This window comes from Salvelinus alpinus, chromosome 12 (assembly GCF_045679555.1).
Source record: "Salvelinus alpinus chromosome 12, SLU_Salpinus.1, whole genome shotgun sequence".
Lineage (NCBI taxonomy): Eukaryota > Metazoa > Chordata > Actinopteri > Salmoniformes > Salmonidae > Salvelinus > Salvelinus alpinus.
Window position 1 is genome coordinate 4526741 of NC_092097.1, and position 16020 is coordinate 4542760.

The 16020-nt window shown below is 46.4% G+C and overlaps 1 protein-coding gene across 1 annotated transcript in view; it reads right to left on the minus strand.

The window, feature by feature from the left end:
• The window catches only part of LOC139535389 (zinc finger protein GLI1-like), a 149411-nt gene that overhangs the window by 30691 nt on the left and 102700 nt on the right, over nucleotides 1-16020 (minus strand). Inside the window, exons 7-12 of the mRNA XM_071334747.1 lie at nucleotides 9915-10022; nucleotides 6432-6569; nucleotides 6018-6167; nucleotides 4244-4408; nucleotides 3670-3915; nucleotides 3052-3373 (exon numbers count right to left, since the gene is read on the minus strand). Coding sequence (XP_071190848.1) covers nucleotides 3052-3373; nucleotides 3670-3915; nucleotides 4244-4408; nucleotides 6018-6167; nucleotides 6432-6569; nucleotides 9915-10022 — 1129 coding nt within the window. The remainder of the gene's footprint in view (nucleotides 1-3051; nucleotides 3374-3669; nucleotides 3916-4243; nucleotides 4409-6017; nucleotides 6168-6431; nucleotides 6570-9914; nucleotides 10023-16020) is intronic.

Here is a 16020-nt window from a genome sequence, read left to right on the forward strand (position 1 = left end):
CAAAAGAAATGGGGTATTAAACTCAGGGCTGATAAGTGTGACCTATTCAAGAATGAGGTCTGTTATTTAGGAAAAATAATTTCTGCTGAGGGTTACAGAATGGATGTTGAAGAAATTGTAGCAGTGCAAGAACTGGTAAACAGGCCATCAACAAACGTGAGAGAGCTGAGGAAACTACTGGGGTTTCTAGGGTACTACAGGGGTTATGTACAGAACTTCTCACAACATGCTAAATGTCTCTATGACTTACTAGCAGTGAAGACGAAGACCCCAGCATCCGGGAAGCGAAGGACCAAGGTAGCTATGCAGTCGGGACAGGCTCTGCCCCACCAGAAAGTTATATGGGAGGATGCTCACCAGAGAGCATTGGAACACTTGCTGAGTGTGTTGACTAATCCACCTGTGCTTGCTTACCCAGATTTCAAGGACCCTTTTATCCTGCATGTTGATGCCTCCGAAGAGGGATTGGGAGGGGTGTTATACCAACGACAAAGTGGCAAACTGAGAGTCATTGGATATGGCTCCCGCACCCTGACTCAAGCAGAGAGAAACTATCACCTTCGCTCAGGGAAACTGGAATTCTTGGCCCTCAAATGGACAGTGACTGAGTGGTTCTGAGATGACCTATTTTATGCTCCCTCTGTGACAGTGTACAGTGATAATAACCCCTTGACCTATGTACTAACTACAGCAAGACTGAATGCCACCGGTCATCGCTGGGTGGCGGAGCTGTCTGACTTTAATCTCACACTGAAGTATCGTCCTGGAAAGGTAAACAATGACGCAGACTTTCTGTCACGCTCTCCTTTGCATGCTGAACATTACATGGAAGAATGCACAGAGAAACACTCACTTGAAATGGTCAAAGCAACACTCAATAATGTTCAGACACAACAGAATGACTGTGTAACGTGGAAATCCACGGTCACACTAAGGCCATCAGTGCAAGATGAGCTGTCATGGTGGGGGGGGGGACAGTTACAGACCGACTGACTGTCTCCACACGATATCATGCAGGCTCAGTTAAAGGATGCGGCTGTATCGAAAATATTGGAACTGAAAAGTCAAAGGACTAAGCCTAAACCAGCAGAATGTCAACAAGAGTCATACAAAGTCAAACAGTTACTGCAAGAGTGGAACAGGCTCCATATCTCACCAAAACAGCAGAAAGGACACAAGTTGTGGTACCAAGTCAGTATAGAACACTGATTTACAAGTGCTTACACACTGAAATGGCCCATCTAGGAACAGAAAGAGTGTTGAACTTAGCACGAGAACGCTTTTATTGGCCGCGCATGCAACATGACATTGAACACTTTATCACCAAAGTGTGTAAGTGTATCAAACAAAAGAAACCCAGTGTAATAACTAGGGCCTCAATGCAACATGTACGAGCTACAGCTCCTTTCCAGGTGATTTCAATTGACTATGTACATTTGGAGAAAAGCAGAGGGGGCTATGAGTACATTTGAGTTATTTTAGATAACTTTACAAAAATTTGCACAAACCTACCCCACCGGAAATAAGTCAGGGAAAACTGCAGCAAAAAAGCTTTTTGATGATTTTTTCCCAAAGTTTGGCTTTGTGTCAAAAATCCATCATGATCAGGGAAAAGAGTTTGAAAATTAGTTATTCAGAGCCTTTGAGAACTGTACGTATAGCCTATGACATCGCCAGTAGAAACATGGAGAAATCAACAGCAAAGGGAAAAGCCTACTACGATCAGAAGAAAACGAGTTCGGTTCTGGTCTCAGGGGTTCGTGTACTGGTGAGGAACATGTCAGAACGTGGGGGGCCGGGAAAGATAAGATCACACTGGGAGGACCAAATACATGTGGTGGTAACCAGGAAAGGTGATGACAGCCCTGTCTATGAGGTCAAACCGGAGAGGGGTACAGGCAGGGCCCGGGGTTCTGCATCGCAATATGCTCATGTCATGTAATTCCCTACCATTTGAGGAACCTGTTGAAACACCCAGTAGAGGTCTGTGGAGAAGGGATCCACCCCAGCAAAAGCAGCAAAATGGGGAGAGCGCTGAGTCTGAGAGCTCGGATGAGGATTCTTATCCAGTATTCATCAATAGGCCACGTAGGGATGAAGAGAGCAGACAGAGTAGCACACAACTATTATCAGATAATAGTGAGGAACGGGGCCAGACTGATAGAAACTTCACTGTGAAGGAGTGCCAGCCAGTCCTCAGAGAGAGCCCGGAGAGGACAGGGGTAAATATGGAAAAGGCTGAGGGCTCAGAGACTCAATCATCTCATGATGAAGTGGACACTGATTCATTGGGGTCACCCATGACCTTGCCGTTCAGCCCGGCAGAGGAGGCCCAGAGACATTCTAACCTATAACACTTTAGGGCTGCCAAGCTCTTATCAGGATACCAACTAGAGATGTTCTGATGTGTATATATTTTCTCGTTTACCTTTAGTAATCACAGTGTGATAATGTTTAGTGGGGGTTGCGTCTTTGCCTATAAAGGCAGACTGGTCATGTCTAGATAGTTATATGGCTGTTAGGCCAGTTTTTTCTGTTGTTCTCATGACCAGTACTTACATCATCTGTTTGTTTTGAGGCCAGTGAAATGTTTGGGACAACATTTCGTTTTTGCAGGGGGGTGTTGTAAGAGGCTTAATACACTTGTATTCCAGCCACTAGGGGGTACTCTGGTGAAGCCCATGGGAAATAAAGAAATATAGTTTAAGTGAATTGGGAAGAGTAAGAATGAAAAACGAAAGAAAGACTGTAAACGGCTGTTACCTGTGCTGACCTGATTAAAAGTGAAGTAAACCGTACTTTTCGCATTGTAGTTTATATGATAAGCTCATTGGAAGGGTAACACATACATTTTAGTTAGCCTCACTCTTCAAGGGCTGTTCAAGAAGAAAGCATAAGTATTGTGAACTGAATCCAAGCTCAGCATCTTACTCCCAGGTCTGATTCTAGGTAAATCCTTGTCTATAGAGGACGAGGTCCTCTATAGACAAGGACCAGGTTTAAAATCACTGGTTCAACCATCGTTCTTCCTCTACAAGCGACTTTACAAACCTGTGAGTGCTGGTAGCTTGCTACTCCGACCACAGCGTCCAGGTGGAGTGGGCCTTCTGATCTGTTTCAGCTTGTCTATCTTCAGGTTCTCTAGTCTCTTTAGGGCCTGAGCCGACGTGCCCCCCATTCCTGCCATGCCCTGCCCTCTTCCCCCAGCTTCACCTCCTCCTCCCGCCCCTCCGTCCTCCAGAGCGGTCAGGTCCTCCAGGCTCCCTGCTGCGTTCAGGTTCATCTCCACACCACTGTCGTTGTTGTTCGCGCTCCCCAGCGGAGAACGCTCGCTACTGCAGGACGACTGGCCACCCGGACTGGGCTGAGACTTCTGGAGAGATGATAATGTAGCTTAATACATGTAGCTTAAACCATTTGGAAGAACTCTATAGCAGCGGGACAGCACAGAAAGCAGGAGTTGAGTCAGAAGATGATTTCATTCTCAGCTCTCCAGTCTAAATCACAGGAGGTTGGTGGCACCTTAATTGGGGAGAACGGGCTTGTGGTAATGGCTGGAGTGGAATGGTATCAAATACATCAAAGACATGGTTTCGATGTGTTTGATGCCATTCCATTTGCTCCGTTCCAGCCATTATTATGAGCCGTCTTCCCCTTCCCCTCACTCACCAGAGCAGATTCAGGCGCCAGCAGTTTGCAGTCCTCCCTGTGTCTAGTCTCCTCTTTCTCCAGCAGCAGTTCACCAGACTGTCCACCGGGGGTCAGTGATGAGCCAGGCGGCCGGGGCCCAGTGTCCCCTCGGTGCTTCTTAGTGATGTGAGCCTCAGGGCCGTGGACTGTCTTCACGTGCTTCCGCAGAGAGCTGGGGTCTGTGTAGCGCTTCGTACACCCAGGGATCTTACACACATACGGCTTCTGTCGTGGGACAGGAGGACACAACACGATTGGACACGGAAACAAAACTTGAATTCAGGTAGATGTCAGACATTTGTAGCTATTTTAAGTTATTTCTTATGCCATCCGCCTTTCAAATAGTCTCTCATGATGTCAAAACACGAGAAAAATCTGTGAGATAAATCATAGATTTCAATGTAATCGAGGCTGATAGATCATTCGCCAGCTATTCGTGACACAATTTAAAGCTATAACTTGAGTGAACAATCCTTTTAAGCAGGTGATGATGTCAGCAGTTGGAGTTAGTGTGATTGGTTGATTGATTGATTGATTGGTTGATTGATTGTACCTCGTTGGAGTGTGTGCGGTTCTGGTGCTTGGCTCTGTCCGAGGCGTTGGAGAAGGCTTTGTTGCATCCCTCGTGTTCACAGACGTACGGCTTCTCCCCTGTATGAGACCGCAGGTGGGTCTTCAGGTTCTCCAGGCGAGAGTAGGCCTTATTGCAGCCCTCAAACTGAAACAACGCATAAAGCATCATAACACAGCTCAAGGTGAAACACACAAGACCCATACCAAGAGTAGGCCTTATTACAACCCACAAACTGAAACAGAGGTTAACAATGTCTTATAATACCCATCAAACCGAAACACACATAACGCATTACAACACACGCTCAAACTTACAGTACATTAGGAAAGTATTCAGACCCTTTCCCTTTATCCACATTTTGTTACGTTACAGCCTTATTCTGAAATTGATTAAATAATTTACCCCCCCCTCATCAATCTACACACAATACCCCATAATGACAAAATGAAAACAAAATGAAAACCTGTCTATATAAGATCCCACAGTTGACAACAGTTGACAGTCAGAGCAAAAACCAAGCCAGAGAGTTCCAGAGTTCCTCTGTGGAGATAGGAAAACCTTCCAGAAGGACAACCATCTCTGCAGCGCTCCATCAATCAGGCCTTTACGGTAGAGTGGCCAGACGGAAGCCACTCCTCAGTAAAAGGCACATGACAGCCCGCTTGGAGTTTTTCAAAAGGCACCTAAAGGACTCCCAGACCATGCGAAACAAGATTCTCTGGTCTGATGAAACCAAGATCGAACTCTTTGGCCTGAATGCCAAGCGTCACGTCTGAAGGAAACCTGGCACCATCCCTACTCAAGCATGGTGGCAGGGACTGGGAGACGAATCAGGATCGAGGGGAAGATGAATGGAGCAAAGTACAGAGTTCCTTGATGAAAACCTGCACCAGAGTGCTCAGGACCTCAGACTGGAGCGAAGGTTCACCTTCCAAGTCTCTGAATGATAAGTCTCTGACTGTCCTTGAGTGGCCCTGCCAGAGCCCGTACTTGAACCCGATCGAAAATCTCTCGATAGACCTGAAAATAACTGTGCAGCGACGCTCCCCATCCAACCTGACACAGCTTGAGAGGATCTGCAGAGAAGAATGGGAGAAATTCCCCATATACAGGTGAGCCAAGCTTGTAGGATCATACCCAAGAAGACTCGAGGCCGTAATCGCTGCCAAGGTGCTTCAACAAAGTACTGAGTAAAGGGTCTGAATACTTATGTAAATTTGATATTTAAGTTTTACATTTTTTAATGCATTTGCAAAAATCTAAAAAAAACTGTTTTTGCTTTCTCATTATGGGGTATTGTGTGAGGGGAAAAAAACTATTTTAGAATAAGACTGTAACGTAACAAAATGTGGAAAAGTCAAGGGGTCCGAATACTTTCCGAATGCATTGTATATTATCCCTCAAACTGAAACTATAGATGCACATCTTATTACAGCCCTCAAACTGAAACACACATAACACATTATAACACAGCTCAAACTGATACACACATACTGTACAAATACCAACATGTAACGTAGACTGAAAGACAAGGTCTGATGTAATCACTGTCAGGTAGCGTATTTCGATTAAAGCCACATACATGCACTGTGAGTATACTACCTATACTGTATCTCTCTCTCTCAAACTGATCTATGAAATTCATTATTTGATGAATTTGACATTTGATTCTAAACTGAATTTGAATTCATTTAACGATCAACTTCAAAGCTCAGTTTGCGAGAGAGCGACCAGGATACTGTAGTATACTCACAGTACACTTATGCGGTTTCTCTCCTGTGTGCCTGCGCATGTGAACCACCAGCATGTACTGGGCCTTGAAAGGTCTCTGCTCCCTGGAACACTCCTGCCAGTGGCACACAAACTCCTTCTTCTCTCCGTGGATGTGCTCGTTGTTTATGTGCTGTTGAAGACAGAGGGATGTTATGGTTGATTTACACGGATCCTGTGTTTTGGACCATAGTTGGAGACCGCTACTCGGGACTGACTCAAACCAACGGTTCCCTTCCTTTCCCTTCTCTCATACAGTGTGTATATGAGAGAAGGGAATAGTTTTTCCTCATGACCTGACCAGAAAAACTCTGGGCCCTAACTAGTGCCGGGGGCCCTGAGTTTATCCAGGCCAAGTCACGTAGTCAGGAAAACCTCCTGTCCTGTCCATACTCACGTGGACTAGCTGCTCCTGCGTGTCAAACTCCTTGCTGCAGCTCTCCCAGTGGCAGTTGGTCTCATAGATGGCCTCTGGTTCCGGTTTATCCTCCTTATCCAGATCCTCCCGCCCCTCCAGCAGACCCATCAGAGGATCCTGGGTAGAGGTCAATGGTCACGGGTCATTGGTTAGAAGTCAGGGTTCAACACAACAGGAAGTACATGGGCAGTTCTCAGACGAGCAACATTAAATACACATAGTTGAAACAGTTGTTGAAACACATAGCACACACACACACACATGCAGGCGCATACACACAATCTCTCTCTCTCTCTCTCTCTCTCTCTCTCTCTCTCTCTCACAATGACAATCTCACACATTTTGTTAGCGAAATGTTTTAAAGTTGTGATTGAGTGTTACCATGTGGGATTGTGTGGTTGAGTGTGTAGTGTAACCTGTTACCTGTGTGTTATGTTCTTCATTAAATATTTTTACATTTTAGTCATTTAGCAGACACTCTTATCCAGAGTGACTTACAGTTTGTGCATTCATCTTCATTTAGATACTCTTTATAGAGGTAGGGTTTCAGATGTTTTCGGGAAGACTCAGCTACCCTAGCTTTAGGGGGAAGCTGGTTTCACCATTGCTGGGCTGAGCGGGAGCTGCCCTCCCGTAGGGACGGGAGGGCCAAGAGACCAGAGATGGCAGAACGGAGTACTCAGGTTGGGTTTAGGGTTTGCTGCTCCATAGGCAAGTACCATGGTCTTGTAGTGGATGAAAGCTTCGACTGCCCAGCCAAGACAGAGTTGCAGTGGACCAGACGGGAGATGACAATTGCATGGATTAGGGCCTGCGCCGCTTCCTTTGTGAGGTAGGGTCTTACTCTACGGATGTTGTAGAGCATAAACCTACCGGAGCAAGTATCTACATTGATGTTTGCAGAGAGTGACAGGGGTGTTGTCCAGGGTCACGCCAAGGTTCATTGCATTCTGGGAGGTGGACAGAGTGGTAGAGTGGTCAACCATGATGGAGATGTCTTGGAGCAGGCATGCCTTCCCCCGGGAGTAAGAGCAGCTCTGTCTTGTTGAGCTGGAGGTGGGGGGGCCGACATCCAAGCTGAGACATGGGCCTAGAACCAAGCCCCGGGGGACACCAGTAGTGAGAGTATTTGGCGCAGACACAGATCCTCTCCACATCACCTGGTAGGAGCAGAGGACGTGATGGTTCATGCTGTCGAAGGCAGCAGATAGATCTAGGAGGATGAGAACTGAGGAGAACGAGTCAGCTTTGGCAGTGCGGCAAGCCTCCGTGACACAGAGGAGAGCAGTCTCGGTTGAGTGACCCGTCTTGAACCCTGACTGGTTAGGGTCAAGAAGATCGTTCTGAGACAGTTGTCAGAAAGTGTTTTGGAAAGGAAAGAAAGAGGGGATACTGGTCTGTAGTTTTTTTTTTATATCATAGGGGTTGAGTGTTTGTTTATTGAGGAGGGGAGCGACTCTAGCCATTTTGTGGTCAGAGGGGATGCAGCCAGTGGTCAGGGATGAGTTGATGAGGAAAGTGAGGAAAGGAAGGTCTCCGGAGATGGTCTGGAGAAGGGAGAAGGGGATGGGGCTAAGCGGCCAAGTTTTCGGGCGGCCAGACCTCACTCGTCGCAGGATTTCATCTGGAGAGAGAGGGGAGAAAGAGGTCCAGGCGTAGGGTAGATCTGTGGGAGTGGACTCAATAGGCTGAGTGAATGAGGAGCGGATGTCGTCAACCTTCTTTTCAAAGTGTGTGTGTGTGTGTGTGTGTTTTGTGTGCAGAAGATTTCATTCCTGCGGGTCAGACCCACAGAGAAATCTGACTGCCGACAGGTACTGCCCAGAGTGTCGGCAGTTAAGTTTTTGTTGTTCACAGTTTTACCTCTGATTTTTGCCTCGCATAAATACTTCCAGCCACAAGGGGGCAGTAGCTTGTTCGGCTTGTGCCTGCTGTAGCTAATGGAAGCTAACTGGCAAGCTGCGCTAATGTTGTTGCTAGCTAGCTAGAATTTGTAGTAAGCCCTTATTGATACTAACCAGATGACCACAACTAAATAACTGGTGTAGGTAGCAACATTATAATTAAATATAATTAAATATAATTAAATGCCTGTTAGCTGTTGAGAGTCGGTGGAGTAGCTAGCTAGCTATGTTGTGCTAAACATTTAGCCAAAATTAGCTAGCAAGCGAACTGGCATTGGCAGTACGGGATAATGGAAGGTGAAATCAATTATTGGTAGAAAGCTAGCTTGGTAAAGGCAAGCATTTAGTGTTGTGTGCCTTGTGCTGCACTTACCACACCATTAGTTTCATATTTAGTGTATGTGACTTCCTGGCTCAGTTATCAAGCTAACGTTAACTAATTAGCTAGCTAACAAAATGAGCAGGTGCATATTATCAAACTGAACCTAACAATTTTTTTTTTATTCAAACACAAAACTCCTTAGCTAGATGTAAAAGGAATAAAGAATAAAAATATGTTTTAGTAAGAACAATACAGATGAAAAAGGGGTGGATTACACTGGGAAATGTGCCCTATTTTGGCATTTTTTTTGTCGGCTCCCCCACATGGAGGTTTGTGCTCTCTGATTGGCTCAAAGTCAAGTTCTTGGCCACTGACGAGCATTGCGATTCTACAAGTATAAACGGCAGGATCGTTGGTACCAGGTCAGTACACAGCAGGGATAGCTTTTGTTCTAGCAAGAGAAGGAACAGCCTCCTATTGTGCTAAGCACAGTACCTGTCGCCAGTCAGATTTCTTGGTGTGCCTGTATCGGTAAGGGACCTTCTATTTTTTTCAAAAATGTTATGGGTCTAATCATAGAATTACATATAGAATCCCTATTGATTTAGTATAATCTCCGTGGGCCTAGTAGGCAAGTAAAAATATGTCATAACTTTTATCATCCTTTTAATGTGGCATAAATACAACCAGTCATGTTTTCACCTGATTGTCAAACAATCACTTCAAAAGGTCGCTCCTGTTGGCTACCCGCGCACGTTTTTCCACTCACAAAATAAATCCAAACAGTGCACCGCAATTTGACGAATGGAAAGAGACATCTGTAACAAAAAAACTGAAATTGTAATGACATTCAGCGATTCATGAGTCACGTGTCTCGGTCTCGGCTCACCGAACCACAACACAATTTGGAGGGTATACCGCCCGTTTTCAAGTAAATTTGCATTTTTTATGCAGCTGACATGTGGTAATGTTAAATAACGGTGTAATTGCCTATAGTTTTCTTGGCATTACATTCTAATCATTGTGATAGGCTCACGTTTTACCGGTACGACGTACCCCAACTATTTATTTTCCTGGGACACCATACCGCACCATATCAAACTGGCTTACTTTCACCCCTGCTTGTGTGTGTATTGTGGATAGTGTAGTGTAACCTATTGCTTGTATGTTGTGTGCCGTGTGTAATGAGCGTAGTGTTACCTGAGGTTGTGTGTGTAGTGTAGTGTAACCTGTTACCTGTGTGCCAGTAGAGGATGGGCTGGCCACGTCACCCTCAGACCTCTCCTCCAGACTCTTAATGGTGATCCCATCCATCACACTACCCAGCACTGGCTCGGTCTTTAGCTACACACACACACGCAAAGACAGGATTGCACTCAGTTATAACATTGGTACGTTAGAATGTCTGGTAAAACCTCACACTGCCCAGTACCACCTCTGTCTTCGGCTACACACAGAGAAACAGGTCAGGACTATATAGAGCCATTTCTTGTTCACCATGAAACGTCGCGTTCGAGCGATGCGCACACATCCTGACATCAAAAGATAAGCAGGATTGCTAACACTATGCTTGTAAACATGCCATTGATAAGTACAATAATGATTGAGTGTCCACAATCTTTGTTTTGCTACTAAGTAAACCTCCAATTGTTTTCCATTATTCCACCCATTAAAACCTCTCCCCATCCCAAGTTGGGTTGTCGTCCCAGTGACTGGCAGACCACCCCTGTCCCCCTGGATCCCAGGGCCCCTGAGAGACAGGGAGCCGTCCTTCGAAAAGAGCACACAGTGAAAACGGGCGGTATAGCCTCCAAATTGTGTTGTGGTTTGACGAGAACACTAACATTTTGCCAAGGCGGAGAAAAGTGGTCAAGACCGAGACACGCGTGTACAGCAGTGGACGCATCAATCGCTGAATGTCATTACAATTTCAGTTTTTTTTGTTACAGATGTCTCTTTCCATTCATCAAATTGCAGTGCACTGTGTGGATTTATTTTGTGAGTGGACAAAGGTGCACGGGTAGCCAACAGGAGCGATCTTTTGAAGTGATTCTTTGACAATCGGATGAAAACATCATGACTGGTTGTGTTAAGCAGTGCAAATACCATGGTACAGCTATATGAACACTCAATCATGATGGTACTTTTTAACGGTAAGTTTACAAACATATATTATGATAAATAGAACTGAAACCTTTCATTATGGTAAATTGTTAAATATGTATAGCTAGTTATAATTGTAATGGCTTAGCAGATCATAGAGAAGGAATATAATATCTATTGTTTACAGGAAACTCATTCAACAATTTTAGATTAAGTTTTGTAGAAAAAGGACGGGGGGTATATATATTCTCCCATGGGCAAAGAAACTCAATTTATGAACAACTATTTTGATCAGAATGTGCAAATTGTCCAAACAGATTGGCAAGGTAGATGGATTATAAAAAATATATATATTGGACCATAAACAGATTTGGATCATTAATCTATATAGTCCAAATAATGATGATCCATGCTTCTTTGAAAATATATATAATACTTTATCAAACCTACAAGCAATACAAGAGATTATAATAGGGTTTTAAATACCTCAATGGACCGTAAAGGAAATCACACTACAAACGATCACCCTCGTGCACTTAAGGACATCATGGATATATTGGAACTAGTGCATATATGGAGGCTTAAATATCCTGACCTAGTGAGATGTACATGGCGGAGGCTCAATCAAAGTAGTCGTCTTGACTACTTTCTTATGTCATTCTCGCTGGCACCAAAATATTGAAAAGTGTTGATAGGGGACACAATGCGATTGGACCATAAAATAATTGGCATATCCATTCCTCTTACAGAATTTCCACGTGGGTGAGGATATTGGAAATTGAATCAAAGCCTATTGGATGATAACTTGATTTTAACTAGGACAGAAGAATTTATAACGGACTTTTTCCAACATTACATTTACATTTAAGTCATTTAGCAGACGCTCTTATCCAGAGCGACTTACAAATTGGTGCATTCACCTTATGATATCCAGTGGAACAACCACTCTACAACAGTGCATCTAACTCTTTTAAGGGGGGGGGGGTTAGAAGGATTACTTTATCCTATCCTAGGTATTCCTTAAAGAGGTGGGGTTTCAGGTGTCTCCGGAAGGTGGTGATTGACTCCGCTGACCTGGCGTCGTGAGGGAGTTTGTTCCACCATTGGGGTGCCAGAGCAGCGAACAGTTTTGACTGGGCTGAGCGGGAACTGTACTTCCTCAGAGGTAGGGAGGCGAGCAGGCCAGAGGTGGATGAACGCAGTGCCCTTGTTTGGGTGTAGGGCCTGATCAGAGCCTGAAGGTACGGAGGTGCCGTTCCCCTCACAGCTCCGTAGGCAAGCACCATGGTCTTGTAGCGGATGCAAGCTTCAACTGGAAGCCAGTGGAGAGAGCGGAGGAGCGGGGTGACGTGAGAGAACTTGGGAAAGTTGAACACCAGACGGGCTGCGGCGTTCTGGATGAGTTGTAGGGGTTTAATGGCACAGGCAGGGAGCCCAGCCAACAGCGAGTTGCAGTAATCCAGACGGGAGATGACAAGTGCCTGGATTAGGACCTGCGCCGCTTCCTGCGTGAGGCAGGGTCGTACTCTGCGAATGTTGTAGAGCATGAACCTACAGGAACGGGTCACCGCCTTGATGTTAGTTGAGAACGACAGGGTGTTGTCCAGGATCACGCCAAGGTTCTTAGCACTCTGGGAGGAGGACACAATGGAGTTGTCAACCGTGATGGCGAGATCATGGAACGGGCAGTCCTTCCCCGGGAGGAAGAGCAGCTCCGTCTTGCCGAGGTTCAGCTTGAGGTGGTGATCCGTCATCCACACTGATATGTCTGCCAGACATGCAGAGATGCGATTCACCACCTGGTTATCAGAGGGGGGAAAGGAGAAGATTAATTGTGTGTCGTCTGCATAGCAATGATAGGAGAGACCATGTGAGGATATGACAGAGCCAAGTGACTTGGTGTATAGCGAGAATAGGAGAGGGCCTAGAACAGAGCCCTGGGGGACACCAGTGGTGAGAGCACGTGGTGCGGAGACAGATTCTCGCCACGCCACCTGGTAGGAGCGACCTGTCAGGTAGGACGCAATCCAAGCGTGGGCCGCGCCGGAGATGCCCAGCTCGGAGAGGGTGGAGAGGAGGATCTGATGGTTCACAGTATCAAAGGCAGCCGATAGGTCTAGAAGGATGAGAGCAGAGGAGAAAGAGTTAGCTTTAGCAGTGCGGAGCGCCTCCGTGACACAGAGAAGAGCAGTCTCAGTTGAATGACTAGTCTTGAAACCTGACTGATTTGGATCAAGAAGGTCATTCTGAGAGAGATAGCAGGAGAGCTGGCCAAGGACGGCACGTTCAAGAGTTTTGGAGAGAAAAGAAAGAAGGGATACTGGTCTGTAGTTGTTGACATCGGAGGGATCGAGTGTAGGTTTTTTCAGAAGGGGTGCAACTCTCGCTCTCTTGAAGACGGAAGGGACGTAGCCAGCGGTCAAGGATGAGTTGATGAGCGAGGTGAGGTAAGGGAGAAGGTCTCCGGAAATGGTCTGGAGAAGAGAGGAGGGGATAGGGTCAAGCGGGCAGGTTGTTGGGCGGCCGGCCGTCACAAGACGCGAGATTTCATCTGGAGAGAGAGGGGAGAAAGAGGTCAAAGCACAGGGTAGGGCAGTGTGAGCAGAACCAGCGGTGTCGTTTGACTTAGCAAACGAGGATCGGATGTCGTCGACCTTCTTTTCAAAATGGTTGACGAAGTCATCAGCAGAGAGGGAGGAGGGGGGAGGAGGGGGAGGAGGATTCAGGAGGGAGGAGAAGGTGGCAAAGAGCTTCCTAGGGTTAGAGGCAGATGCTTGGAATTTAGAGTGGTAGAAATTGGCTTTAGCAGCAGAGACAGAAGAGGAGAATGTAGAGAGGAGGGAGTGAAAGGATGCCAGGTCCGCAGGGAGGCGAGTTTTCGTCCATTTCCACTCGGCTGCCCGGAGCCCTGTTCTGTGAGCTCGCAATGAGTCGTCGAGCCACGGAGCAGGAGGGGAGGACCGAGCCGGCCTGGAGGATAGGGGACATAGAGAGTCAAAGGATGCAGAAAGGGAGGAGAGGAGGGTTGAGGAGGCAGAATCAGGAGATAGGTTGGAGAAGGTTTGAGCAGAGGGAAGAGATGATAGGATGGAAGAGGAGAGAGTAGCGGGGGAGAGAGAGCGAAGGTTGGGACGGCGCGATACCATCCGAGTAGGGGCAGTGTGGGAAGTGTTGGATGAGAGCGAGAGGGAAAAGGATACAAGGTAGTGGTCGGAGACTTGGAGGGGAGTTGCAATGAGATTAGTGGAAGAACAGCATCTAGTAAAGATGAGGTCAAGCGTATTGCCTGCCTTGTGAGTAGGGGGGGAAGGTGAGAGGGTGAGGTCAAAAGAGGAGAGGAGTGGAAAGAAGGAGGCAGAGAGGAATGAGTCAAAGGTAGACGTGGGGAGGTTAAAGTCACCCAGAACTGTGAGAGGTGAGCCATCCTCAGGAAAGGAACTTATCAGGGCGTCAAGCTCATTGATGAACTCTCCAAGGGAACCTGGAGGGCGATAAATGATAAGGATGTTAAGCTTGAAAGGGCTGGTAACTGTGACAGCATGGAATTCAAAGGAGGCGATAGACAGATGGGTCAGGGGAGAAAGAGAGAATGTCCACTTGGGAGAGATGAGGATCCCAGTGCCACCACCCCGCTGACCAGAAGCTCTCGGGGTGTGCGAGAACACGTGGGCAGACGAGGAGAGAGCAGTAGGAGTAGCAGTGTTATCAGTGGTAATCCATGTTTCCGTCAGTGCCAAGAAGTCGAGGGACTGGAGGGAAGCATAGGCTGAGATGAACTCTGCCTTGTTGGCCGCAGATCGGCAGTTCCAGAGGCTGCCTGAGACCTGGAACTCCACGTGGGTCGTGCGCGCTGGGACCACCAGGTTAGAGTAGCAGCGGCCACGCGGTGTGAAGCGTTTGTATGGTCTGTGCAGAGAGGAGAGAACAGGGATAGACAGACACATAGTTGACAGGCTACAGAAGAGGCTACGCTAATGCAAAGGAGATTGGAATGACAAGTGGACTACACGTCTCGAATGTTCAGAAATTACATAGCTACAGAAGATCCCCTTATTGTATAGGACACTTTTAAATGTGCCTTTAGAGGCCATGCAATTCAATACTCAATACTAAAACAAAAGCAATTTAGGTCAAAAGAGTCCATATTAACAAAGCAAAAATAAAGACTAATAGTACAGATAGATAACAATAAAAACAGTACCATAGAGGCACATAATAAGTTAGTGTAAGGTTCTGCTTTCCTATTCTTAGTCAACCTTGTGTTCTTTTTCTTTGTGTTCTTGAACGTAGCTCTGTTTCTTTGTGTTCTGCAACGTAGCCCTGTCTTTCATTTTTGTTAATTGATTTCACCTGTGTTCGTTTCTCACCTGGTCTCATCAGCTCCCTATTTAGTTCAGTTCTTTCTGTTTGTATGGTTGTGAGGTATTGTTTGTTTTTGACTACCTACCTGTGTTTGACCATTGCCTGCCTGTGACCACGACTCCTGCCTTCTGTGACGGCTTAATAAACATCCCCCGCACTCTGTGCGTGAATCTACACACTTTTCTCCATGAGCATTCATTACAGTTACAGGAAAAACAAATGGAGGAACTTATTCAAGAAAGGTCAAGTGTAATAAACTCAAAGAAATGTCCTCTCAATGTCAAATCAGTTTATTTTCAGCAAACGTAACATGTGTAAATATTTGTATGAACATAACAAGCATCAACAACTGACATTAAACTGAACAAGTTCCACAGACATGTGACTAACAGAAATTGAATAATGTGTCCCTGAACAAAGGGGGGGGGGTCAAAATCAAAAGAAACAGTCAGTATCTGGTGTGGCCACCAGCTGCATTAAGTACTGCAGTGCATCCCCTCCTCATGGACTGCACCAGATTTGCCAGTTCTTGCTGTGAGATGTTACCCCACTCTTCCACCAAGGCACCTACAAGTTCCCGGATATTTCTGGGGGGAATGGCCCTAGCCCTCACCCTCCGATCCAACAGGTCCAAGACGTGCTCAATGGGATTGAGATCCGGGCTCTTCGCTGGCCTTGGCAGAACACTTCCATTCCTGTCTTGCAGGAAATCACGCACAGAACGAGCAGCATGGCTGGTGGCATTGTCATACTGGAATGTCATGTCAGGATGAGCCTGCAGGAATGGTACCACATGAGGGAGGAGGATGTCTTCCCTGTAACGCACAGCACTAAGATTGCCTGCAATGACAACAAGCTCAGTCCGATGATGCTGTGA